The sequence below is a fragment of the Rhineura floridana genome, chromosome 18, assembly GCF_030035675.1.
Source record: "Rhineura floridana isolate rRhiFlo1 chromosome 18, rRhiFlo1.hap2, whole genome shotgun sequence".
NCBI classification, from domain to species: Eukaryota; Metazoa; Chordata; class Lepidosauria; order Squamata; family Rhineuridae; genus Rhineura; species Rhineura floridana.
The window spans coordinates 3,521,750-3,549,397 of NC_084497.1; the positions used below are offsets into that span (position 1 = coordinate 3,521,750).

A 27,648-nucleotide genomic window follows, 5' to 3' on the forward strand; every position below is an offset into this window, starting at 1 on the left:
GGCCTCACCTGCAGAGCACAGTGATCGACTGGGTATATAAGGGGGTGCAAGTGCAGAGGTGTATCAGGCCACTAAAATCCGGAGCATTTGGTTGTTAAGAAACCCTTCCACTTTACATCTTCGTAGATGTACATCAGTAACACGTTTGGGGGGTTGATGATGTTATATGTCACAAAGTTGGAGCCCTTGTCTCAATCTGTCTTTTTGTCTGTGTGTGTGTGTGGAAGGGCTGTGCATGGTGGCATGTGCCAGCCTCTGGGACTAGCCTCCTCCATGAATCTCATCTCGAATCTGATCACGCCTCCAGCCGCAGTTGTTTTAATTAAACTCCGAGGAATTCTGCACAATGTGCCCACAAGATTAACATTTTTGTTTAATTAGAAACACTCAGTAATAATAGTTGTTGCAAGCCTTCCCCAACCCCTCTCCCCCCGCCGTCCACTGCTTACAGCTCATATAATATACACTCCCCCCCCCGTCAAGAGGGGCTGTTCTATCTCCTGGCAGATTAATTAGTTTGTGAAATTAGCAAGGGTTGGTTCGGGCCAGGAAGGGGCGGCATAGGCTTGGCTTTGAGCAGAGAAGCTGGAAGCTTGAGCGCATGATGTCACCTCCAGACAATCGGGTGCAAGACATTTCCTGCTCCTCATGGAATATTGCAAACAACTTGCTGTTGGGTGTGTTTAAAATGAATGCGCAGAAAATTGTGAATGGTTTGGAGAGGGGATTTCTCTCTGTGTGTCTTTCTCTCCCACACACACTGCTAAAACCTTATTGGCCTATTCCAGGGGTTCCCAAACTGGTTCGCGGACCACCAGTGCTCCATGAGTATCATTTAGGTAGCCCAGAGCATTAAATATTCATATTCATGAAATGATGCATGGCGTGGAGAAGGTGATGTGAGAAAAGTGCTTTTATTTTTTCTCCCTCATAAATACTAGAACTTGTGGGCATCCAACAAAGTTGGAAGATTCAGGACGGACAAAAGGAAGGATTTCTCCACGCAGTGCCGAGTTGAACTGTGGGATTCGTTCCCACGGGAGGCAGTGACTGCCACCAACATTGGATGGCTTTAAATGAGGATTAGTCCAATTCATGCAGGATAAAGCTGTCCGTGGCTACTAGCCACAATGGCTATGTTCCGCCTCCGTTGTTGGAGGCAGTGTGGTTCTGAACACCAGTTGCTGGAAATTGCAGGAGGGGAGAGTTGCTGTTGTCCTCAAGTCCTGCCTGTGGGCTTCCCATAATGGGCATCTGGTTGGCCAGTGTAAGAACAGGGTGCTGGATCCAGCAGCTTCTTTTTATGTTCTTACTGATTTTTGCCTCTTTTATTTCTGACATTTTGCTTTATAAATAAAATAAAATAATGGTATATTGCATTGGAAGAAGAAACTTGGAATACTTGGAAGAAACAAATCACCAGGAATAGATGGCATACCAATAGAGTTGCTACAAGCTACTGAGACTGAATCAGTCCAAATTTTGACTAAAATCTGTCAAGAAATATGGAAAACTAAACAATGGCCCACAGACTGGAAGCGTTCAATGTACATCCCAATTCCAAAGAAAGGGGATCCCAGGGAATGCAGTAAGTATCGAACGATTGCCTTAATATCCCATGCAAGTAAAGTAATGCTCAAGATTCTACAACAAAAGCTCTTACCATATATGGAGCGAGAAATGCCAGATGTCCAAGCTGGATTTAGAAAGGGAAGAGGCACCAGAGATCATATCGCAAACCTACATTGGATAATGGAACGGACCAAGGAATTTCAGAAGGAAATCACCCTGTGCTTTATAGATTATAGCAAAGCCTTTGATTGTGTAAATCCTGAAAAACTGTGAAATGCTTTAAAAGAAATGGGGGTGCCACAGCATCTGATTGTCCTGATGCGCAACCTATACTCTGGACAAGAGGCTACTGTAAGGACAGAATATGGAGAAACCAATTGGTTCCCCATCGGAAAGGGAGTGAGACGGGTGTATTTTATCACCCTATTTATTTAATCTATGCGCAGAACATATCATACAGAAAGTGGGATTGGACCAAGATGAAATGAGGTGTGAAAATTGGAGGGAGAAATATCAATAATTTAAGATATGCAGACGATACCATACTACTAGCAGAAACCAGTAATGATCTGAAATGAATGCTGATGAAAGTTAAAGAGGAAAGCACAAAAGCAGGACTGCAGCTGAACGTCAAGAAGACTAAAGAAAGCTGGACTTTGAAAAAAGCGGATAAGAGAAAATTCAACTCATTTGAAATGTGATGGAGGAGAGTATTGCGCATACCATGGACTGCGAAAAAGACAAATAATTGGGTATTAGAACAAATTAAACCAGAACTATCACTAGAAGCTAAAATGATGAAACTGAGGTTATCCTACATTGGACATATCATGAGAAGACACAATTCACTAGAAAAGACCATAATGCTGGGGAAAAACAGAAGGGAGTAGAAAAAGAGGAAGGCCAAACAAGAGATGGACTGATTCCATAAAGGAAGCCACAGATCTGAACTTACACGATCTGAACAGGGCGGTTCACGACAGATGCTATTGGAGGTCGCTGATTCATAGGGTCGCCGTAAGTCGAAATGGACTTGAAGGCACATAACACACACACACACATACATGTATTACATTACCATTTGGATTCTGTGGAGTGCAACTTGAGATACAATATAAGAAATAAAATAAACAGTCTATATATATATATATATATATATATATATATATATAAAATCTAGTACAGCACACTACAATGTCTACAACAAATATATATATATAAAATCTAGCACAGCACACTACAATGGCTACAACAACAAAAAACAGGAAGTGATCTGGCAAGCATCTCAGCAATTTTTCCAGTGGTCCACGTGGGGGGGGCAGTTTGGGAGCCACTGTTCTATTCTAAGCCCAAGTCCATAAAATTAATTACAGTGCGAGAGCACATTTCCTACTGGGGTCCATGGGAGTTGCAATTTCCCATGCCTCCCAGTGTTCTGTATAGAGAGTATCACCTCCTGAAAGCTCCACACCTATTTTAACTCTTCTGTCTTTTCTGTGTTGTTTTGAACAGAGGACCAGCTGCCTTCAGGTTTCCCTATCATTGACATGGGACCCCAGCTGAAAGTGGTGGAGCGTACGCGGACGGCCACCATGCTCTGTGCAGCTAGTGGGAATCCGGACCCAGAGATCACATGGTTTAAAGATTTTTTGCCTGTCGACCCCAGTGCTAGCAATGGAAGAATAAAGCAACTGAGATCAGGTGAGGTGGGCTTAGCTTGGTGGTGAAGCTTTCGTGGCGAGTCTGCTTTTAAATGTTCACAATCTATGAAATGTTCGTGTGTGTGTAGCTAATGGAATAATCAACTCTCTCTGCCTGTGTGTCTTTGCAAAGCCAGTACTGTTTCCTTTGAAGTGCCTTCTGGCGAAGATCACAGGATTCCTTTAGGAAGCCATATGTTAGCGTGCAAATGTGTGGAAAAGTTGTGGTCACCTGTGGAGCTTTGCCAGAACTCTGAATGATGCCCTGCCTTTTATTAGTATTATTGCCTTTGCTAGCATTAAGCATTCAACCCACTTCTGTGAATTTTTGTAGCCGTTTAGAAATCAGGAGGAGGGCCGGTGCAATGATTTTGAGGGAACTCACAGTGGGCATGAACTAGGACTGTGTACCAGATCAGCCCAAAACTCAGACCCCGAACCGAATTGGCCTGGAATGGGTCGAGACAGCCCTGGATCGCTCTCGGTCTCATCGGCCCAAATGGAGCAATCCAGGGCTCTGTCATTCTGTATTTTTATTTAAGATGGCCTCTTCTTCAAAAGGTTTGGGGATAATGTTAGCCTCCCCCATTTCTGACTCTGTTATCTAGCCAATTTCGTTGGGCCAGTAGGACATCCCCCCCCCCAAAGGTTTTTTTCTGTGCCACAATTTTGTGCCGACTTAGGAACACCAAGACAGTGTGTGTATGCAAGTCAAATGAGTGAGGGATCATATTTGTACCTGAAGTTTGTGAAGTTGAGACTGAAGCAAAGACCGTTTCCACACTACAGATTGAAGCTGGCTTAACACTCATTTGCTCTCCCCCCCCAAGGATTTCGGGGAACTGTAGTTTGGTGAGGGAACTGTCCACAGGATCTTCAGTGTCTTCACCAGATCACAATTCCCAGGATCTTTTTGAGGGAAACCTGCAACGGTATTAATGTATGTTTGTATTTCTGGATATGCCAAAGATATTTGTGTGTTTGTGTGGCAGGGTTATTTTTGGGGGGGTGAGGGAGGAGGTCACAATGTTTCAGCCCCAGAATCTGTTTGCTTTATCAGACCTAAGTCCTGTCCGATGTTGAGTAGCCCAAGTTGTACCTTAGCATGTGCAGAGCGCCTTTCCCTCACCAGGCCCAGGTGGCGTGACTTGTCATGCGACCTTCAAACCTCCAGCCCTCTTCCCTGTTTGGAAATTATTATTATTGTTGTTGTTGTTAAACATCCCACCTATTCTCCAAGGAGCTCATGGTGGCATACATGCATCCCCTCCGTTTTATCCTCACAACAACCCTGTGAGGTAGGTTGGGCTGAGAGACTGTGACTGGCCCCCAGTGAGCTTCACAGCTGGGTGGAACTTTGAACCCTAGTCTCCCAGGTCCTTGTCCGATACTCTAACCACAGCACCGCTAAACCCTGGGCCAAATTGCACCTTGTGTTGGGTTTAACCCACGTGAGGAGCCCATTTGCCTCATGCCAGTGAGAGAGCCACTTTCAGCAACTCAGGGCAGCAGAATGTACCTCAGCGCTGCCCCCAATGCCATCCATCTGTCCGTTCATCTGTCCTTCATCTGTCAAGTTTACGGTTTTTGGTTTTCGTGATGCCTTTTCAGCGTGGCTTTGCGTTTATTGTCCTTTCTTTGGTGATTGTCATATTCCCCATGCTGGTTCCGCTGTGTCGGTGGGTGCGCGTGGTTAGTTTGACGTTTTGCCCACTGCTCGTTCCAAAGCTCCTGCCTCCTTGACGACTCAAGAAAATAATAATGCGTTCTTTCTCTTCCACTTGCAACGTTCTAGACACAAGTCCTCTGTCTGCAACCGAAAAGCAAAAAAAAAAATGAAACGAGGGGAGACAGAAAAAGGTCGCTTGAGATGAGGTGCCTGCACCCATAAACCAATTCCATGTGGCATCATGGCATGGCCGGGCACCCATATCTGCATCAGAGTCCCATTTGGGGGGAAAAGCTAGATTCTTTCCTTCTTTTTAATTCTCCCTTTCCTCCAAGGAGCTGAAGATGGCATATGCAGCTCTCCCCATCCCCATTTTATCGTCACAACAACCCTGTGAGGTAGGATAGGGCAAAAGATGGTGTCTGGCGTCTGGGTCGCCCAGTGGGGCTTACTGCTTGGTGGGAGAATCTGAGGCCACGTCCTAGTCTAATGCTTTAACCACGACCATCGCAACCTGTATGAGTTATTATGAGTGATTTGGCATCATTTATGCATTTTAATTGGTTTGCATAGTTTATTTTGGATTGCTAACCTTCGGAAGTCCCCTCCCCCCCTGCCACCCCCTAAATGACCAGAAATCTCATTTAGCCACCTGTCAGGCTTTCTGAAATGTTCTGCAGGCAGAGCTTGTACACGCTGAAGCATAACTACACATTTGATTTTAGAAAAGGTCCATCTAGCCCAGTATTGCCTACACTGACTGGCAGCAGCTGCCCAGGTGTCATTCCAAACCCTGCCGTGAGATGCCATTGGGAATTGAACCTGGGTCCTTCTGCATTCAAAACATGCTCTGCCGCTGAGTCACGGCCCTTCGTTTACGAGATGAACTTGGACAAACTCAGGCCATTGGACCGTCCAAGGCAGTGCTGCATGTACTGGCTGGCAGCGATGGCTCTCTGTGGTTTTAGACAGGGGCTGTACCTGGAGATGCTGGGGATTGAACCTGGGACCTTTGGCATGCAAGGTGGATGCTCTACAACTGGGCTATGGTCCATTGCCTTAATCAGATAAATTAAGATTCTAGTCCTCATGGTTCTGAAGGTCTGAATTTAAATAGAAGCATACGAAGTGTCTTGCATCTTATATTCTCACCGTACATTTATTCCACCATTGTTCCACTTTAAAGAGTCATGGCTTCCCCAAAAAAGAATCCTGGGGATCCTGGTATTTTGTGAAGGGTCCCGAGAGGAGACTGTTATTCTTCTAGAGCTACAATTCTCTAGGTAGAGGGCCTGACTGTTAAACCATGCTGGTAATTGTAGCTCTGTGGGAGGAAAAGGGGTCTTCTAACAACTCTCAGCACCCTTCACAAACCAAGTTAGTCATGTCTATTGACTTCACCGGATCTATTCTGAGTAGGACTGGGGTTGAATGCCGCCCAAAGAAAATTCATTGTAAAGAACTAAATAGAAACATCTATAAACTATCAGGAAGTAATATCTCACTAATCAAAACTGACTTTTTACGAAGTATAAATTCCACCTTTTAAAAAAAGGCAAAAAAATTACAGGATTGTGTATTAGGCAAAAGAAAATCAGCCCTTTCTTCCCAACCACCATGCAAGAACCAGCCAGTCAATCAAGCCATTAAACAAATCAATCCCATTTAAATCAATCTGGTTCAATAGTGGCGGAGAGCTGAGGTCGGCAGCATCAATCTGCGCCCGCCCCGGTGGACGAAACAGCTGTTCTGAAAAGCAGCCCTGCGGGGCGGTGAACCACCCACCGCCCCCACTGAAAACTCGGGCTCTTTTGGAATTTTTGGAAGCCTGACAAGTGCCTAATTGGTCCTCTCTTTTTGCTTTCCTTTCTGGCGTGAGTTTGCCACCTTAATGGGCGGCCAAAGGCGATTCATTTCTTTTCTGCCTCCCACCCAGCTCCTTTCTTTCTCTTCCCCCCCCCCCAAAGTATTCTGGCACGTCCAAGATTTCATTCAAGCAAGCTCTTTATGCAAGACTGCTTTGAAACGTCACCTGGCGGTATGCGTTAAGGTCCATTTTGAGGAGTGCTATTTTAACAAGAACGTCGGGAGGGCCCTGCGGCAGCTGGATCAGGCCTAAGGGGGCCCATCTAGGCCAGCATCCTGTCCTCACGGTGGCCACCCAGGTGCCCCCATGGGAAGCCCGCAAGCAACTCATCCCACTGGGCCATAAGAGGCACACTGCTGCCAACAGTGGAGGCAGAGCGTAGCCATTGTGGCTAGTAGCCATTGATTGCCTTATGCTCCTCCATGAATGTATCTAAATCCTCTTTTGATGCCGTCCAAGGTGGGTGGTCATCACTGCCTCTTGTGGCTAGGGCCCTCCCTCCTCCCCCACAAAAAATATTTCTGGCAATGAACGGACCCTCCCAATTTTAAAGCATGAGGGGCCCTCGCCCAGCAGTAGAGCTGGTTCAGGAGGTCCTGTGTTCCATTCTCATCATCTCCCCTTTAAAGGTGGCAGCTGAAGGTAGAGTCCTTTCCTCCACCAGAATCCCCAGACAGCGGTTCTTAGTTAAGCGTAGAAAATACTGAGCCAGATAGCGGTCCCAAGTTCAGTTTTTCAGGGAGGACCGAGAGAGACCTTGTGTGAGATCCCAGAGAGTCATTGCCAGTTAGTGTAGGGCAAGCAGGGGGAACCTCCACCCCACAGGTCAAACCTGGCCTGCTAGGGGCACCACTTAACCCCACAAGGCCTTTCCCCTCAAAACACACCCCCTGCCCCCCGCCATGGCTTCAAAGGAATAATTGGGAGCTTAAAGCAAGCAACTTCCACCGGCCGTCAGCTTGTGGGTGGATAGGGCATGCTTTGCTTTAGGAGAGGGAAGCTGTTTCTACTTAAACTGCTGCTAAAACTGAGATTTCCCCCCTTCTTTTCCATTGTAACAGCAGTCTCAGCTGCTTTCCTCTCCTGGAAAGCCCTTTTGCAAACAGCTGAGCTTTGAAGTCCCAGCAATTGGGGCTTCAAAGCACAGCATCACCTAGTGGCATCAGGTGATTGACAGGTGGGCAGGGGCGGCGCCTACCCCCGCCCACCCCCTACCCACTTCTCAGATTTGGCCTGCCAGGCTTAGGGTGATATGTATCTGACCCACCAGCCAAAAAAGGTTCCCCAGCTCTGGTGTAGACAATATTTCCAGAGTGGTTTAACAATTGATTCCCGGGGTGGTTTAACAGTCAGTCCCTGTTCCCAGGAAACTTGGGATTGTAGCTGTGTGACGGGACCTCCAGACAACTCTCACCACCCAAACTACGCTTCCCAAGATTCTTTCGGAGAAGCCATGCCTGTTTAATAGTGGAATAAATGTATGGGTGGGAATGTGAGTCTAGCTGCTGTTTCCAGTGTCCAGCAATGCCCCTAGGATAGTGTTACCCTGTTGCCAGGCATTGTCCTGTCCTGGTGTTGCCAGGCCCTCACCTCTTCCAGCTAAGCCCCTCGTGACCCTGCAATGGCAGCAGAGGGCTCTTTTTGTCTGGGGCAGGGGGAAGAGTGGCCTTCAAACTTGTGAAGAACTTTGGTGGGAGCATCTCAAAATGACAGCAAGGAGATAAAACCTATTTTGGCGAGCTAGCTGGGCCCTTCGAGGTTGGTCTTTGTGAATGTGTGTGTGGTCGGCGGTGGCAAATGACGACGACAAAAGGCCTGCTTGCACTTCATAAGCGAGACGCCTCTCTGTGCTACTCCAGTTTCAGGCTCCGAAGCTTTGCCTCTCCACAGGGGGCACCCGAAAGGAAAGAGCACAGAAGACTTTTTGCACATCTGGAGGCAGCAGCTGTTGCTGTTTTTTCGACCTCTCTTTAAATTCGGTTAAACTGTGTCTCTTGGCATGCAGGAAGGGAGGGAGGCAAAAAATGAATGTGGCATCATGAAAGGGTCCCCATGGGGAGCCCCCAAAAACCTGCCAACATGGCAAATGCTCTGTGTTGCATCTCTGTGCGAGTCCCTGGCCTCCTTCGCATCAGTTCACGGACTCATACAGAAACACAGCTCTGAGTCCCCCACCCCTCAAAAATACTCTCAAACCAAACCTTTTCAGAGGTAAGAAAGAAACGTATCTCCCATCCTTGTTCCTGGGGAGGGGAGGGGGGTGGAAAGGACTTCCGCTGTCAAATTTGTGAATCAAGGTCTACACGTCTGTATACGATAACCTCTGTCTATGTCCTGTGGTGTCAGGCTCGTCGTTTGTTTCTGTTCTTAAGTTTCTTTTGAAGTAACTGGCTTATAACAACATTTCTCTTTCATTCTTTTCTGTTTCCTTTTTCAATTTTGTTACACTCAGACACCTTTGGTAAGTCTGGTTTCCACTTAAATCAACCAATTCTTCATATATATATATATATATATATATTTAAAAAGACAGACAGTCAAATCTGCTTATTGCCCAAATATTGCCTGCCCCCCACCTCCTCCCACCCTTTAAACTAATTCCTTCTTAACAGCTCCCCACCCAAAGTAGGCATGCACCTCATATCGACTACTAACTCCTTTTTTTTTTTTACTTCCGTAGGAATATTCTGCCCATTTTTAACAAACCTTTTTATGACGGGGGTATTGCAGGCAGCTCAAAGCAACATTCTCAGCATCTCAAATCTCACGGCCTGTGATAAAGAACTGAAGCGTTAAAAGGAAAACAAAAAACCAAATGCTAACAGCCTCACATTGGATAGATTCTGCTGTTAAAAAATAACATATCAGGTTCTTGTCCTGGAATTCCCCAAGCACAAAATAGCGACCTGCCCTAAAATTGCAGTGTGTTTGATTTCTGGTTCCTCGTTCACACCCTTGCTACAAACTCAATCGGGGCTTGGAGTTTCACATTTAACTAGTACGTGCTAGTAAGATTTCGTTTCCAGGGAGGAGAGTGTTATGAAAGAGAAGGCAGATAGGAATCCCTCAAACCAATGCGTGTTTATTTGAGAGCTCGATTCAAAGTGCTGGTTTTGACCTGCAAAGCCTTATATGGTACCCCAATTCCCCTCCCAGCTCTTCAGTTTCCAGAGTGGTTGAACAGTCATTCCCTCTTCCCAGGGAACTCTCAGAACGGTAACTCTGTGAGGGGAAAAGGGATCTCCTAGCAACTCTCAGCACCCTGAACAAACTACAGTTCCCAGGATTATTATTGGAGGTTTGGGGAGAGGGAGTCATGACTGTTTAAAATAATGCTTTAAATGTATAGGGCAGATGGGGTCTGGGGCTTAGTCTGTTCACTGCCTCCACCCCCATATTGGAATTTGAAATCCATAGAATTCAAATTGAAATGCAATGAACACGATGGGTGCGCCACCCCACCCACTTTTGCCTCTGGTGTGTGGCCCCCAACAGTCTGGGAATGTGGCCCTCAGGATGCAAAAACGAAAAGTACTTCAGAAACGCCCTTCTGGGGAACTAGCCAAGTCTGCTTTTCAGGAGTGTAGGGGGGGATAGTATGAATTCTTGCCAAAATCTCCTCTTTCCTGGGCTTCTTGAGCACTTTGGAAAAATTATTTTGCTTCTTAGATGTGAAACTCCAACAGGTTTTGTTTCTTTTTTTAAAAAAAAAAAATCTGCCATCTGTGTCCTGTTGTCCTGGTTTACCGCCAGCACCCCGTTCATTTTCCACCTGGCCCACCACAGTTTGGCCAGCTCCACATCAGCTGGTACCCAACATCTGGAGGTCCACAGCTTAAGCACTCTATAAAAAAGGTAAAGGTGTCCCCGCACTTGTAGTGCGAGTCGTTTCCGACTCTTAGGGTGACGTTTTGCGACGTTTACTAGGCAGACCGTATATATGGGGTGGGATTGCCAGTTCCTTCCCCAGCCTTTCTTTACCCCCCAGCATATTCCAGGTACTCATTTCACCGACCACAGATGGATGGAAGGCTGAGTGGACCTTGAAGGCAAGTCTTTTCCTGGCACTGGAAAGATGTCAATGAAGGTGCCAGGCAAACTTCACTAGGAAGCACATTCCACAGACGGGAGCCACCCCTGAAAAGGCCCTCTCCCTTGTCGCCACCCTCCGAGCCTCCCTCAGAGGAGGGGCCTGGAAAAGGGCCTCAGGAGACTATCAGAAAACTAGTTGCCTTCAAAAAGAGGCTGCCATTCATAGGTAAGGCCCCTTAATGTCACACAGCTCCATTGCAAGCCTCCAAAGGTCCGCTGGCGATGGCTTTGAGTGCCAGGCTTTTTTCAGGCAGCTTCTTTCCCTAAATGATGAGGAGGTCTAGAGCCCAGCACCCAACTCCAACATTAGATTTTTCCAGTTGTCCTCAGCTGCCCTCGTTTGCCCATCTGCAACCCCCCCCCAAATTATCCACCCCAGCCTTCAGCGGGGTTGCATTGAATTGCTTGCAAACGGTGCCGGGTTTTGCCATGTTGGGAAACCCCCATTTGGGGCTTCCGTCCCTCTCTCCATGCCTAGACCCATGTTTGACCTTCAGCCGCTTAAACCCCCCTGCCCCAAAATGCCCTCTGCGGGTCTGGATAAATTGTCTCCTCTTGGAAAGAATTGTGCTGCAGTGCGGGGAAGGGGGACACGGGAAAGATGCAGCAACTCGCACCCCCTTCCTCTCCCCCCACTCCCCCTTTCCCGCAACACTCCAGGTTGATGTCACAGATGGCGGATATTTTCGTTTTGTTTTATTTCCTCCCTGATTTTCTGAGACTGAAAGATGGGTTCAAAGCTGTTCTGTTTCCACTGAATAACCCTCTGCTACTTTTTCCTCTGCTACTTTTTCCTCTGCCTTCCTCTTCCTTACTCTTTTCTCCCTGTTTCCAAAACTACCCCGCTTCTCCTTTGCGGAGGCTACCCCAAATTAACACTCCCCCTCCTTAATACCTTCCCCCTTTTTCTTTCCAAACTCTGTCCTCCACCAAGCTTAATGAGCTTTGCTTTTATTAACATTAATTAGCTAGTAACTTCAACTAGATGCTAACGCCTTGTTATGGTTTTTTTTAAGCCTGTTCTTTAATTAGAAACTGAATCTCTAACTAGATCCCTAACCAGCTTTAGCCACTTAACATTAGCCCGCTCCGCACCCAACTGACAATAACTAATCATAATACCCAGGTTTTTCTCACCCCTATCCTGAAAACAGTGCATTTAAATCCCGGAGCAGGGAGGGGAGAGTATTAAAGGACTTTGAACATGCACAGAAGGAGTGGTGTTATTTTGGGGTGAAGGCAAAGGGCTGGGTGGGTACCTCACCTCTGCCGCAGACTGTTGTCTGGCGATCTTTGCCAAGCCGCATAACCGGAGAATGCTGACAGCAATATTTGGAGATTCTGCCAAGGAGGAGAATTAGGGAGCCCGGATTTGAAAGGGCAGTCGCACTGACCCCTTGCTTTGTTTTCAGGATCGGGGTAAACCCCTAGAAGTCTCTACAATAATACATTTCTTGACTGAGATGTGTACCGAGCTCTTGGAAAGCCAGTGGCAGAAAGAGATACAGAGATGCTGTCTCAGTAATTTTACGAGGAAGGTGGTTTCCAGGCGTCCTTAACCAAAGAGAACGACTATGAATCTAGCTTTGGAGTTGGGATTTGACACCAAGTGTTGTTTCAGCCAGAACCATCCCGGGGAATTGCAGTATCTCTGGGCATGTCAAGAGTTCCCGTCCTATCATCCCTGAGCAAAACCCTGCCATATTTGATTGCTCACGCATGCAGCTGCCTTGTACCAGGTCAGACCAGTTGTCCATTTCAGCCAGTGTTGCCTGCTCTGATTGGCAGCAGCTCTCCAGGGACTGAACCTGGATGCCAGGGAATAAACCTGGGACTTTCTGTGTGCAAAACACGTACTCGGCCATTGAGCTTTAGACGCTGCCATATAATCCCACAGGAAGGGCAGAGTATTTCCCCTTCTAGCCTAGAAGAGGCCTACTCTGATTGGCAGAGGCCTTTCCTATTAACTGCTACCTGGTCTTCTTTGTTTTTTTAAGTGAGATGCCGGGGATTGAACCAGCGTGCCAAATAGTGGCTCTGTGCCACTGATCTATCTCCCCCTCCCCATTAATTCAGGAGAGTGGGAAGGTGCACTTTCTCGACCCACCAGTGTTGCTTGGCCAGCCTTTCCGACTGGCCAGAAGTGCGCATGAATATCCCACCCCTCTCAAGTAATGCAAACAAAAGCTCTGAAAGAGGAGCGTTTAGAGTTTCTCCAGCCAGGAACAGCCTTCCTTCCCTTCCGGGTTTCTTTCTGCCACTGGCACGTCTGGAAAAATCCCACAGTTTTGTCCCCCACTCGTTTTCACTTCTGGTTTGTTTGTTTTTTCCTTTTCCTTTTCATTGCAGAAGGTACTCCAATCCGAGGTAAGAAAACCACATGCACCCACACACATACCATGCCTACACGTGCTCACTCGACATTTTACTAAATGCCACCTTTCAGCCTCTGGATTATAACCAGTTCTTGTTCCATGTGATTGTGTGATTTGTTTAAAAAACTCTAGAGTTTTGTCCATCTTTCACTGTCGTGGATATTTCTGCATTGTTCTGTCCTGTCTTCTGTGGCTTCTTCCTGCCCCCTTCCCACCCTAACCCCATTTAATTTTTCTCCCCTCAGTCCTGTATTTATTTTGAATACATGTGTAATTCTTTCTTGCTTGCTTGCTCGATGGACTTGGCCACGGTCCCTCTGGGACCCGGGGAGGAAGACTTCCCACATTCCCCTTCATATTTGCAATTTATGATGTAGGTTTGGGAAAAGGCACTCTTTAAAGGCCGGGAACAGCTGAAGGTGTATTTCTGGTTTTATGTGTGGTTATTATTAATATATTAATATTTAAAAATCCTTCCTCCTTCACATTCAGGAAAATGGATAAAAACTGCAGTCCAGAAGTGGGAAATGGAATGCAATTGCATTTGTATTTTCTGGTGAAATGGAGTGCAATTGCAATTGTATTTTCTGGTGATATAGAATGCAATTGCGTTTGTATTTTCTGGTGAAGTGGAATGCAATTGCATTAGTATTTTCTGGTGAAAATGAAGAGGGGAAGAAAGAGAAAATGTCACTTAATGCTTTCAGCGTAGCTCTGCTGGATCAGACCATCTTACAAATCAAAGCCCTGACAGGGGACCTAACCTTATTCTTATATGTGATTTATTTATTGCAGTTCCTTTCCCAATAACCACAACTCTCTTATCCTAAGGCTGCCAGTTGGTTAAAGAAAGCTTACCTGATGGAATAAATTCATTGACTAAATCTTCACACATTGGCATAAAGCAGTCCTCCCTACATTTAAAGCTCATGACGTCCCCCAAAGAAGACTGGGAACTGTTGTTGGTTTAAGGGTGCTGGGAACTGTAGCTCTGTGAGGGATGAACTACAGTTCTCAGGATACTTTGGGGGAAGTCATGCACTTTAAATGTGCTTTAAATGTATGGTGTATATGCACCCTGTGTCAGAGGATGCTTTCTTTCCTGTGTAAAAGAGGAACAGGGGTGCCTCTTCCAAGATGGTTTTGCAAGAGGCATTCTGGGCAGGTCCACATCATACATCCAGTGCTCATTTGAAGCACACAACGTCCCGCCAAGAATCCTGGGGGAATGTGGTTTCCACCTCACAGAGTGACAAATTCCAGGCAGCCTTAACAAACTATAGTTCCCATGATTCTTGGGGGGAAGTCATGTGCTTTGCATGTGTGTTGGATGGGCTTTAAATGTATGGCATGGATCTGCCCTAAGAGAGCAGCAGGGATGCCTCTCTTAAGAAGGTGCGTGCCAACTATGGTTTTTGTAATTATTTTCATTTTAAAAAATAAATAAACCATGAACAGTTCATTAGGGGAGTACCTTTTGAACCTATCAAAAGGTCTTTAGTCCATTAAATCTAATCAATCAATCAACTAAGCAATGCAGCCCTCCTTTACTCCTTGTTCACTCTCACGGGATGTTAGGTTGGAATATGCAAAGCTTGTTCCATACTGGTGCAAAACAAATACCAGCAGCCCTGGGGGGTTAAAAAATAATAATATCTGATTGTAGGGTAATGTTGTGATTGATGCTCAGGCACCCTGCAAAACAGCAGGCATTGCAAAGCCCAATGGACGCATGTCTTGTGAATGCAGCTGTCAGAAATGGGTCAAGTACATCTGTCTGTGTTACGGGTCCCTGCCCGCACTCACTGAGAATTCTGCTTATTCCTTGAAGTTTCAGACTGTCTCCGTTAACATCAGTGATGTATTTTCATATCTCCTATCGGAGTTTCCTGGCACTGTCCCTTTGCTCTCAGATACCGAGACATCTGCCAGGATGCTAACCTGGCTCACTCTAATGCACGAAAGAAAAATATCCTTCGTCCTTAATGCTTGTATGAGTCTTCCTGCTTGGCTGAGCGCTTTCTCTGGCCAGTGGCTGAACTTTTGGGATGTCAGAGACGGTCAAGGTCAGCTTACGGAATTTTGACGTAGCAAAGGTGAAGTGAGAGGTGAAGTGGCTTTCACGGACTGGAAATTTTAAGTGAAAACTCTCTAGAGATGGGGGTGCATGACAGAAGGTCTGTGGACCCCCGGGCCTAGTGGGGCAAGAGGGGTGCTCTTCATTCCAGACCTATGGGAGAATAGGTGGAGACTATAGGATGAAAACAAAGGAGGGACACCTAAATTTTGCAAGTAGAATCTCTGACGGTGGAGGAATAGCGTGAACACCTTTATAAGCCTTTGAAGGTGCATGCTAGCTACTGTAGATGTTGGAGATCTGTGTTAATGGTGCGCATGCAGGACTAAACCACAGGTTAGCACTGGCAATGACTGTCTGGTTTGTGTGCTTCACAACCTCCTCTCCTTCCCTGCGCAGCCGCGAGGATGAGATTTTAAGCATCCACCTCCATTCTGAATTCACCGCAGTTTGACACGATGTCTGAACCCGGGGCAAATCACAGCTACCTTTAATTTCACTGTGGTTTGTCTAAACAAGGCAACATTGAACAGGAGTTAATGTTTCTGGTTTGCTCAGATCAACCATGTTTAATGCTAACCGTGCTTCCCGGGTCTGACCTATGCAGCAGATAAACCAGGGTTAATGCTAACAGTGCTTCCCAGATCCGAATGTTGCAACCAATAGTGTTAACCATAGTTAGCTTCCCTGGTCCAACCTTTGCAATGGATAAACCATGATTAATGCTAATCACACTTCCCAGGTCTGACCTTGGCATCAGATAAACGATGGTTAACTGTACTTCCTAGATCCAACCGTTGCAACCAATAAACCATGGTTAACATGAAACACTCTTCTCAGGTTCAACCATTGCACCAAGCAGGAGTCCAAATAGAAGCGGATCCTAGCAACCTCCGCCTTGTGGCTGCAACCAGAGGGGAGAGAGAGAGTGGGGAAGCTTGAGAATAATGTACAAAATGTTGTCTGAGGCTGATAGGAATCTTAGTCCAACAGTAAAAAATCTTGAGGGTGTCAGGTTGGAGAAGACTGGTTTATTGTTGCATGTGAACCAGGCCTGTGTCTAGGAATGGCTACCACATCGTACCCATACCCTGTACTGTGTGAAGAGGAGCAGCCTGGGGTTGCAACCCCGTACATCCTTACTCAGGAGTAAGTCCCATTGTACTCAACTTGATGAACTAAACATGATTGGGATTCTAACACAACCTCAGTCCCAGTAACGATTGAGATTGCAGCTCAAAGAACTGAACAGTCAAGAAACTTTGCATGCATAGACGCATGCACCCATGTGCACACACAATGTTTGTATTAAGGATTCAGGGCAAGAAAAATGAGGGCCAAACGTGCCTGTGATAGAGGGGGGGAGAGAGAACCCTTCCCTCCGGGGGCCCCTAGTCACCAAATTAACATATTTCCTGGCATCTCCTCCTTTCTCTTTTTTCTTCCCCTCCCCCTCTCCTCTTCCCCCCCCCCCATCCTAGGTGGCCTCCAGATCGAAAGCAGTGAAGAGACCGACCAGGGGAAGTACGAATGCGTGGCCAGCAACAGCGCCGGAGTGCGCTACTCTTCGCCCGCTAACCTATACGTGAGAGGTAGGGAGCGGCGAGGCTCACAATCACGCTGGCAAATGCCGCCTGTTCTTGCCCCCTCTCCCCTGCCCGTGTCCGCACACGCACAACAGGCCTTCTTTTGACACCCCCCTTGCAGTATCGCTCGTATCACTATGTTTTCTGCCTTTCCCAAGTCCCGGGAATGGGCTCACGGTGGGCGAGAACTCCCATTTCGGAAAGAAAAATGAAGGAAAAGAGGTCTAGGACACGGGCGGATGTTGGGGGTCACCCAAGTGCATGAAGATAGAAGAGGAGGAGATGTCTAATCAGTGGGGCAGGAGGGCTCAAGATAGAGAGAGGGGTGCACGGTCCAGGGCTGGCAACAAACAACACGAGCCCTCTCTATAAAGCTGGCCCAAGCAGCCGAGACCTTGAGGCCGACCCTCTCCACCTTTTGAATTGTGTGCTTTATTACAGCAAAGCTGCATGGAGAGGGTAATAAATGGGAGGCACCTCCCCTGATGACGCTTGCACCCCCTGGATCCTTTTGCATGGTGGGGGGGGGGCTGTGGATATGCCCTAACAGCAGCACCCTGCTTTTTTAATAACAACCAAAAAAAAACCATCCCGAGTTGAATGAGAAATAGCAGGGGAGTCCTTGAACATTCCTGGGAATCACTGAGCAACTTTTTTCGTTCCAAGGAAGAGTGTCCAAAGACCTGAGTTTGCCAAATGCTTTCACGCACGCACCCCATTTGCAAAGGAATGGAGTAGGCTACACCCAGGCGGAAATTCCCCAAAAGTCATACCGGGCAAGTGTTTTGTAGGGAAACTGGGGGATAATGTTGCCTGACAAGATTACCTCAATTCAAGGCACAAGCCATGTCTGTGTGACACTAAAATTGCCGTATAAATTGGGCGGCATTGGAAGGACCCAAAAGACCTTGTTGGCCGTCAAGAAGTGCAGAGGCTTACCTTTGAACCCATTAACCACCAGCATATATCTGTCTGGCCGGGGGGACACCCAAAACCTAGGACTGCCACGACGGCTTCCATTGTTGAGTCAGATCTACAGGAGGTCTGTGCAAGGCTTCTCATTGTGAGATGTTTATGTAAGCCTGAACACAAAAATGTATGCCTGTGACGTCTGATGGGAAGGACACAGTCGTCTACAAATTGCTGCTTGCCTCTTCAAAATATTTGCAAGTGGAAACTGGGAAAGGAGAAGGGGAGGGAGGTCCTCTTGTAAGTATTTTGAAGAGACAGGCTGTAATTCTTGCCTGTGTTTTTTTCTAACCCAATGAAAAGTGTAAAGAACTTGTATATCCCTGTAACTGGTCAAAGCTCAATTTTGTTTTCCTTTCTGTAAAGGAAAGGAAGGGGGAGGTGCGTCTGGACTTCTGAAATGATGAAGGGGGGGCTTCTAAGTTCAGTAGCCCCTCCCTCTCCAAATAAAGGGTGGCGTTCAACACTAGTCCTACTCAGAGTAGATCCATTGAGGTTAGTAAGCATAACATAACTAAGCTGTGGAACTTCTTCCCCACCAACGCATCCGGCATCTCCATTGTACAACTTCCGGCGAATGCTGAAGATGCACCTCTTTACCCTGGTCTTCAACACCTGAGATGTATATTTTTAGGGCCCACCCTATTTTCTGTCATGTTGTTTAAGTTGTTTATAACTATTTTAATTAATGTGTTTTAAAATGGTTGCAACCCACCCCCAGGACCTCTTGGTGAAAGGCAGGCAACAACAACTTGGTTCATTGCTTTAAATGGGTCTACTCTGAGTAGGACTTAGTTGACTGCAACCCAACGTTCTGCACGCACAACTTGCCGAATTGAGCCTCCCTTTCCAACTGTGTATGGCCGTCTCGGGATAAGGGAAGCTGTCTGTCCCTCTGGTTGTTGCTGGACTACAGCTCCCATCATCATCTGTGACCATTGGCCATGCTGGCTGTGGGAGTTGGAGTCACAACAACAGCTAGAGGGTCTCTGGTTTCCCAGCCCTGCCTGACCCATTGGGAGTGTCAGCGCCTTTGGTATGTATGTGGCTGATGCTCTGCATTCACCATGAAGGGTCAAAAGTGATAACGGGCCTCTAGAAAGTGATTGGCAGATGCCGGAGTAAAATGGCCGACTTTTCCATCTGTTTAGGGCACTCATCTGATAATGCTATTTCTGTGTGTGTGTGTGTGTGTGTGTGTGTTTGTGTGTGGGGGGGTTGTTTTGGTTTGCTTTTGACATCCAAGCTCAATTTTTAAAGAAGCTTTTTGTCGTGGTGTGCTGCTGCTGCTGTTATGGCCAAATAACAATGAAAACAAGAAGTATGTTTATTGCCTTAATTGTTTAATGTCTGTGAGTCGGCAACCAACATCTTGAAGTTGTGCTGAGAGAACTTTTCCAAGCGTTTTCTGTCTGATGGATAAAAAAAAAAAGTCTCTTGAGGCAGCATCCACATGATCCAAGACTTGTGTGGAGTTTGCTTCCCTTTGTGAGTCTTCTGTGGGTTGAGGATGTTAACCAGATGCCCTGCAGAACTTCGGAACTCTTTCTTCTACACGGGGAGAGTTATATCCCGTTCCCCCCCCCAATTTGTTCAATGTAGTTGCTTGTTCTGTGAGAGGGTTGGCCCACTCAGCTATAGAAAACTCTGGAACAAGGAGCAAAGGTCCCTGTGTTGGTCCTTAAAGAGAAAAAAAACGACAACTCAGAAATCCATCCCTTTATTGGGACCAATCAAAGTGTCACCAAAGTGTGGCAAGTTTTCGAGTTCCCCAGAACGGTTTATCCTGAAATCTAGACAGAGCTCTCTCACCGCCTCCACAACCACCCCATGAGAGTTAATGCTTGTATTGTTATCTACTCATCACTGCGCAATAGTGGCACCTGGTGGCACGGTATTAGAACTACATGGTATTACAGCAGTAACACCCACCTGCCCCCCCTACATCCAGGGAAGAAATGTATTCAAGAACTGAGATCTTTCCTAATGCAAAATGACCAACCGCAAGTAAATGATGGCCCAAGCTGATTGTGCAAACTCTCTCAGGAGCCAGTTAGCCTTTCAAACTCAGCTGCAAAAAGGCCCATATGTGGAGTATGTGTTTACAGGGGAAATCTCTGTGTGAGTTTACAACTGAGAGCTCTGTCCTAGATGCAGGTGGCATCTGGCAACATGGGTGGGCCAGGAGTGTGTGACAACCACTGTGGAAATTCACTTGGGCAGCTGCTGTTGTTTGTTCCCCCTTGTTTGTGTTGTCTTTAATAACTTCTGTTTTCCTCTGTGTTTTAATATGCCCCCCAAAAGGGAGAGGGAATTGTGGGCTGATTGTGGTCCTTCTGGTGTGTGTGTGTGTGAGAGAGAGAGAGATGGGTGACTGCATTATTGTTATTTTTCTTTTTGTTATTTGTCCCAAAGAACCTTAAACATGCTTACGGGGTCACCCCCTCCTGATTTTTCAAATTGTCTCTGTCATAACATGTTTGTGTCTCTCAAAAGAAATTCAGGCATAGGGTAGGATTTGCATGTGGTTGTGTGGTGGTGGTGGTTTTCTCCCCTCCTGTTATTATTTTCAACAGTCATAAGATGTTTCTGCAGTCCCCACCCTCGTTTTTGAGTGAGTTTGGTTGGGGAGGGGGGGGAGGGACCAGTGTTGGAAGGTGGTGTTTTCAAGGCATGTCTGTATGGGCGCCCCCCTTGCCAGTTTGGTGCTTTCATGCTAAGCCAGAAGTATGGGAGATGGCATCCCCCTTCCAACCCCCCAAAGGTTCCAGGGATCGGCTTGATTTATGAGCAACCAGTCTCCTAAGTGGGGTGGGGGGCAGGGGTGGGGCACACTTTTTCTAACCCAGCCCAACTCACCTGGCTTGGTGCTAGGTTGTAGGAATGGGATTACTCTGCATGTCTAACTCCCAGGCAAAGTTCCCATGAAGACATGTCTTGAATGGTCTCAGGGTTTTGTGGGCATCTGTTGTCTCCTTAATATATTCTGGAAGACGGGGGGGGGGAACAGCTGAAACTACGGTGAGAATGCCAAGGTGGAAAAGGAGAAAAAAAAAGGAAAAAAGACAATCCCCTTTATTTTGGGTGCAGAGTTGTACATTTTCACCTTCCTTTCTCTGAGCCATAGGGGGCTTGCCAGATGTTGATATTGGACAAGGGGTGGACACACGGGGCTACCTCAGGGAATCCATGAGCCCCGGGGGGCTTCCCAAGGGGGCAGTACTGCTCAATTGGCATGGGGCAGTGCTAACATGAGGTGGGGAGGGTCCCCACTATGACCCAGGGGCTTTTGTCTAAAATGGTGCCGTTATCCACTCCTCTGTACTCGGTAGCCCCTTGGTGGAGAGTATTAATTTTTTTTAGCTTTATTTTTTTTAAGTTAAAGGCAGAAAAAAAGGAAATAAAAAAGAAAGCAATTGATTTGCAGTTGCCAAGCCGTGAAGGCCTTTTTTACTCTCTCTGTGTTTCCCTTTATTTTTCTCTCTTCTCCTCATGTCATTGTTCTGCATCAAACCCCCTTAACATCCCTCAGAGCTACGAGAAGGTTGGTGTGGTTTTTTTTTTCTTTTTTACTTTCTTTACCCACATTTTTACATTTCTTAAAGAGAGAAATATAAATATATATATTATTATATATCTTTTTAATTAAAACTGACAAATATATTTAAAAATATTTTAAAAAGAGAGAGAAAGAAAGCAAGAAAATCTATACATATATATATATATTAAAAAAAAAAGTTGACAAGCGAGACCCGCTTTGTTCTCGGGTCTCGTTGGAGATGAGTTGAGTTGCATTGTGGGCCTCTCTCTGCATCCGTTGGTAACGTTGCTGCGTTATGTGCACCTTTTCTGTCGTCATGGTTACCTTGCCGTATGGACATTTGGGCCTGATTGCATGATAGGAGAATGTTAAGCAATAATCTTTGCATGCCAAACCTTTTCAGTTTTTGGATTTATTTATTTATTTATTTATTTATTATTGTTCTTTCAAATTGTGCGTGTGAGCGTGTGTGTGTGTATATATATATATATTCATATAATTTGAAAAGATTGTTTGTTTTTTTATGTTTTCAGTAGATTTTTCCCAGTTTGTTCCTTTTCAACGTTTGAATTTTAATTATTCTTTTTTGGTTTTTGTTTTTCCTCTCTTTTTTGTTGGTTTGTTGATTGGTTGGTTTCAATTGGTTATGCTATGCTGTAATTTTATTCCAACTGCATTGTGGAAAAAAGCCAGTGTTCCTGCTTTCCTTCCCCCTCCAAATCTGCTCCTTCCCCATCCCTTTGATAACTTAAATGACCTCCAACCCCCAAAATATTAGAACCACACAGCTCTAATGCCTGTCTGAGGAACAACTTCCTGGGATGAGGGAGGGGGAGGTCTTAGGTAGATGATATCCAAAGAAAGTTCACATAACATTTCATGAGCTAATAAAAAGGGAACTAAGCATTGGCCGCAAATTGACATAACAATCATAGATCCCAGTTACACAATCAGAAGTCTATTTTCAATAAATATTCATTTGTTTATTTTATTTAACAGCATTTATGTATTTACTTATTTATATATGAGTTTGTTAGACGCCCATCTGGCAGAGGTTAATCTGCCACTCTGGGCAACTTACAACCAAACACAAGTACATTCCATATAGACATAATCAGATGTATCAATGTACGGTTTGATTGTAAGAAAACCTCTAAGTGGTTTACAAGAAATGTTAAATTTATGAATAAAAACAAGTAATTTAATAGTAGTAGTAGTAGTGGTAGTTGTAACTAGATTTATTAGTCACTTGTTAACCAAAGGTCTCCAAGCAACTTAAATGGAATGGACTGCCTTCAAGTCAATTCCGACTTATGGCGACCCGATGAATAGGGTTTTCACAAGGCTGAGAGGCAGCGACTGGCCCAAGGTCACCCAGTGAGCTTCATGGCTGTGTGGGGATTCGAACCCTGGTCTCCCAGGTCGTAGTCCGAACACCGTAACCGCTACACCACACTGGCTGTCCCAAGTAACTTACAACACTGTTAAAACCCAAATAAATATACCATAAAGCAACGACCACATACAGCCTTGGCAGCATGCCAGTACAAACAACATTATATTCGCCTATCAAAGGCCTGTGAAAAATGATAAGTCTTTACCTGGCACCGAAAAGATGTCCACGAAAGCACCAGGTGGTCTTCACTGGGGAGCATATTCCAATGTAATTAAATTCCAATTTGAAATTATTTAAAAGGGGATTAAAACAGCAGTAAACTCAAAAAGAGATTGAAACACATCAATATCTACATGTCTGGATAGGCTTGCCGAAGCAGCTATGTGTTAAGCCAATGCCAAAAAGACTACAGCGAAGGTGCCTGCCTGATGTCAATAGACGTCAAGTTCCAAAGGGTAGAACTTAATGCCTGTTGACTATTAATAAGTGTACTTATTAATAGTTCTACAGTGCCTACCGTGCCCTGGCTCCATCATCTCTATCACCAAAGTGGATTTAATCGCCCTGAAAACATGCATTGAAAAGCATACAGAACACTGTCCTCTTCTAACCCACATTTATTCATTGAAAGGGACTGTCTCTGTCAACAACCTTGGTTCCGTCCGCGACAATTCTAGAAAGGTCAGGCACAGTAACAACTGGAGCATTCCTTTTAAAAAGTTGGATAAGTGTCCTTTAGAAGTAGCATTTGGATGCTGAAGACCACCGCAAAACTCTTGAGGAAGCATGTCATGCAGAACAAAATGGCACCTATCAGGGTTCAAGGCCTAGTGGCACTTTATTTATTGATTAGATTTATATCCTTCCATCTTCCTCCAAAGGAGCCCAGGGCAGCAAACATATCCATTCTAAAGCAATGCAGTTAAAACGTCTGAAAAATAGTTTAAAACAACCTCCTAAAAGCAATCGAAAAGGCTTAAAAGCAATCACCCACTCTCAAACTAATAATTTCAGGACTCTCATCTGTCAAATCCCTGGGTAAATAAGAATGTTTCACCTAAAAGATAGTAGTGAGGGAGACTGGTGGACCTCACTAGGGAGGGCATTCCCACAAATGGGGAAGCCATCACCAGGAAGGTCCTGTCACGGATCAGCACCAGCTGGGGAACGCCCAGTGGTTGCACCATCAACAGGACCTCCACTGCTGACTGTGGGGCTCAAAGGGGTTGATATTGGCGAAGGCGCTCTTTTAGGTACTTGCGTCCCAAGCCATTTAGGGCCTTGTACATTAGTATTAATACCTTGAATTGGGCCTAGTAGTTCACTGGCAGTCAGGACCGGTGACACACGGTCCCAAGGGGCTGTCCCACTTAACCAACCTAGCCGCCTCATTCTTTAACAGCCGGGCTAAGGAACCTGTGGCCGTCCAGATGCTGGCTGCCAGGGAGCGCGCTGTGAGTCCCACCAACATCTGGAGGTCCACAGGTATTCCTCAGCCCTGGCTTAATTGAGGAATATTGTTTTTAAGAGTTTCATGTGAGTTAATAACCTGTGTACAAACAGTAGCTCAGTGGCAAATTCAGAAGTGCAAGGTCCCTTCGTGAAGTCACAGCCACGCCCCCTCCCCTTATTTGCTGCTGGGTTGAGAACGAGATCCTTGTGAATGCCTTCTCTCACAACAGCAGGCGTCCCTAGGAGCCAGTAAGCATGAGAGTTAGCTACTGAGAAGGGTCTTCTCAGGGGCTGACTCAGGTCCTTTCACTCTGATTGGCTACAATCCACAGGAAAGGACAAGGAAGCATGTTAGAAGACTCTTCTCAGTGGCTAACACACTGCCCTTTCATGCTGATTAGTTTGCAGGATACAGGAGACATAGAGACCCTGCTGGGATCTTGCTCCCAAAAAAGACCCCCCGAGACCCCGGACAATTACACCGCTGTTTGCAAATGAGATGCCCTTCCACTTCTGGTTCACGTTCCTTGCCTCCATCACCTGATGAAGAGGGATTTCTCTCTCTCTCTGACTCTCTCTCTCTCTCTCACACACACCCACCTACCTCTGACCTGTAGCAGTTTACTTGACCGGCACATGCCCTTTCGTTTGAGATGGCTTCACATTCAAACATTTTCAGGCTCTGCTGCTGCTCATAAATGTCTGGCTTCCACCCACCCACCTATTTTCTGGCATTCCCAAAATTCTCTTCCCCTCCATAACCTTCCTTCCCCCCCAAAAAAAATTCCATCATACACTCCGATTTCGCTGATTAGGACAACGTGGTAGCATTATCAACCTAGTGGGCGAGTTCCTAATGTGCAGGTATTAAAGCTGTGTGACTAATTTGTTTGTGTACTTATTTATTTATTGAGAAATCCAGTGCAGCTTCGACAGTTATTATTTCCTCTCTCTCTTTTGCTTTGTCTTTCTCTTTTCTCTCTTTCTTCTCCTTTCTCTCTCTCTCTCTCTCTCTCTCTCTCTGTCTTTCTCTAAAGATGCTGATATTTCTATGCTCAGATGCCTGGATGCTGGCATTTGCACACTCATGCACATACACAACAACCCTTTTTCCACACATGCTCCTCTCATTATTATTACATTTATATCCCGCTTTTTCCTCCAAAGAGCTCAAGGCGGTGTACATTGATCTCCCTCTCTCCATTTTATCCTCTCAACATCCCTGCGAGGTAGCGTAGGCTGAGAGACGGCTGCTGGCCCAAGGCCACCCAGGGAGCTTCATGGCTGAGTGGGAGGATTTGAACTCTGGCCTCCCAGGTCCCAGTCTGACAGTGCCCATCAGAAAACCATCACACTAGGACCCAAAATAGGAAATTCAGGGTATACCTCTGAATTCTAGCTGCTGGGAATCATGACTGGGGGAAGAGTGCTGTTCATGTCCTGCAAGGCATCCTAAACTCCCCACTTCTTTCCTTCGGAGGTTATTTGGCAAGGCTTCAGCATCCTCTTGACTGGGGTCAGTGACATATGCTGGCTGCATGCCAGTGGGGAAATGGAATCCACTCTGGGTTTTACTCCAGACTTTGAAGGAGCTGTCCAAGATGCTGAACCTATTGTGGGACTAGATTTCAGCACCTTGGACAGCCCTTCAGATCTCAGACTGGAGCAGAGTCCACTGGCCCATTGACATGGAGCAAGTTCAGCACCTTGGACAACCTCCCTTGAAAGTTAGAACTAAAACCCGGTGCGGGTTCCATTGCCCCACTGACTGGGGGTTTACATTTGATAGCCTGAAGTAGAGAGGTAGACTGATGAGGTTACACCCCCGCAAGTTAGGCTCAAGCCAGCAAGCCCTAGTTTTCTGGTCAGGTTTTTTTAAAGGGGGAGGAGGGTTATGGGAGTTTATAGTCCAAAACATATGGAGGGCGCCACTTCCTGGGTCACATTCTTCTGCCAACATTCCATAAAAGTAGGAATGAAATACGTTGGGCTGAATCCCAGGCTAAGTTAGTCGAACTCGGGCCCTGTAGAAACCAACAGCCAAATAGTTTAGCCATCCAACTAAAGTTGTAACAAATGTTAGTCACCCTCAGAGGAGACCCGTTAAAATGAATGAACCTAACCGTAGCCACGTCTGCAGTGGGGCTACTGTGAGTAGGACTAGCGTTGAATACCACCCAGTGGGTCAATTATGAGTTGTTAGATGTAAGCCTTGCCTTTAAAGCTCCCCGTTGACTTCAGGTGAGAACTTCAGCGCAGCTAACATTGGCCCACATCTGCACTACACATTTAAAGCAGTGTCATACCACTTTAAAACAGCCATGGTTCCCCCCCAAAGCATCCTGGGAACTGTGGCTTGTGAAGGATGGTGAGAGTTGTGACCCCTGTTCCCCTCACAGAGCTAGAATTCCCAGATTGATTTAACAATCAATCCATCTTCTCAGGAAACATTAGAAGGGGAATAAGGCTCTCCTAACAGCTCTCAGCATCCTTGGAAACAAGTTGGTGTGCGGGGAAATGTTTCCTGAGGGAAAATAACTGTTTTGTATGAAGGGACATTCCATGATAGTCTGCCCCTTGTTTGGGGACAAATGCATTCTAAATCCTCAGAGAATTAGCTCCTGGTCCACTCTACTGGTGGGATAACTGATCAGGCTTCATTTTGCATTGGCCTCCATTTTGCTCTTATTTTTAATTGGGTTCCAAGGTTGTTGGGGGACTTAGAAGGGTTTTTTTGGGGGGGGGAGTTGCCTATCTCAGTGCTTGACAGAACACTAATGAACTTGCCCCAAATTTCATCTGCTGCTTGCCCCGAGGGACACCAGGGAGGTATCTAGAATTCTAGAAGACAGATGTCAAGCTAGATTTTCTTCTCTGAGCTCTGGAACATGAGGACAGAGAGAGACAGAGAGTCTGTTGCAGTATAATTTCTTAAACTTCCATCACCTCCACACTTGCACTGAAAAATGCGAGAGAGAGAGAGAGAGAGAGTTGGTCAAGAAGCAAGTGGATGCCCGTTGATGTTTTGGAAATTCCACTGCTTTTGAAATCACATTATTTGGGGGGGGGAAGAAAAGACATTGAACAAACTTAGCAAAACAAAAACAAAACCAATGAAATTAACACTCTGTTTCTGCAGAAGGATTTCTCAAGAGTTTCAAGGAAGTTTGACTGAGACAAAAATTGAAAAAAGGCGCACTCTGCAGGAACACTGTGCTACCTGTGATTTCGGAAACCTCTGCCTGCTTATGTCTTACTATCCCTTTTTGCATTGCTGTTCTCTTTGTTTTTTGTTTTTTTGGGGGGGGATTTAGATTACACCTTGTCACATTTTATTGTTTAAAACAACAAC

The 27,648-nt window shown here is 46.0% G+C and overlaps 1 protein-coding gene across 1 annotated transcript in view; it reads left to right on the top strand.

The window, feature by feature from the left end:
* The window catches only part of PTPRS (protein tyrosine phosphatase receptor type S), a 207,884-nt gene that overhangs the window by 89,803 nt on the left and 90,433 nt on the right, over nt 1–27,648 (top strand). The window contains exons 5-6 of the mRNA XM_061601984.1: nt 3,085–3,273; nt 16,834–16,944. Of these exons, the coding sequence (XP_061457968.1) occupies nt 3,085–3,273; nt 16,834–16,944 (300 nt within the window). The remainder of the gene's footprint in view (nt 1–3,084; nt 3,274–16,833; nt 16,945–27,648) is intronic.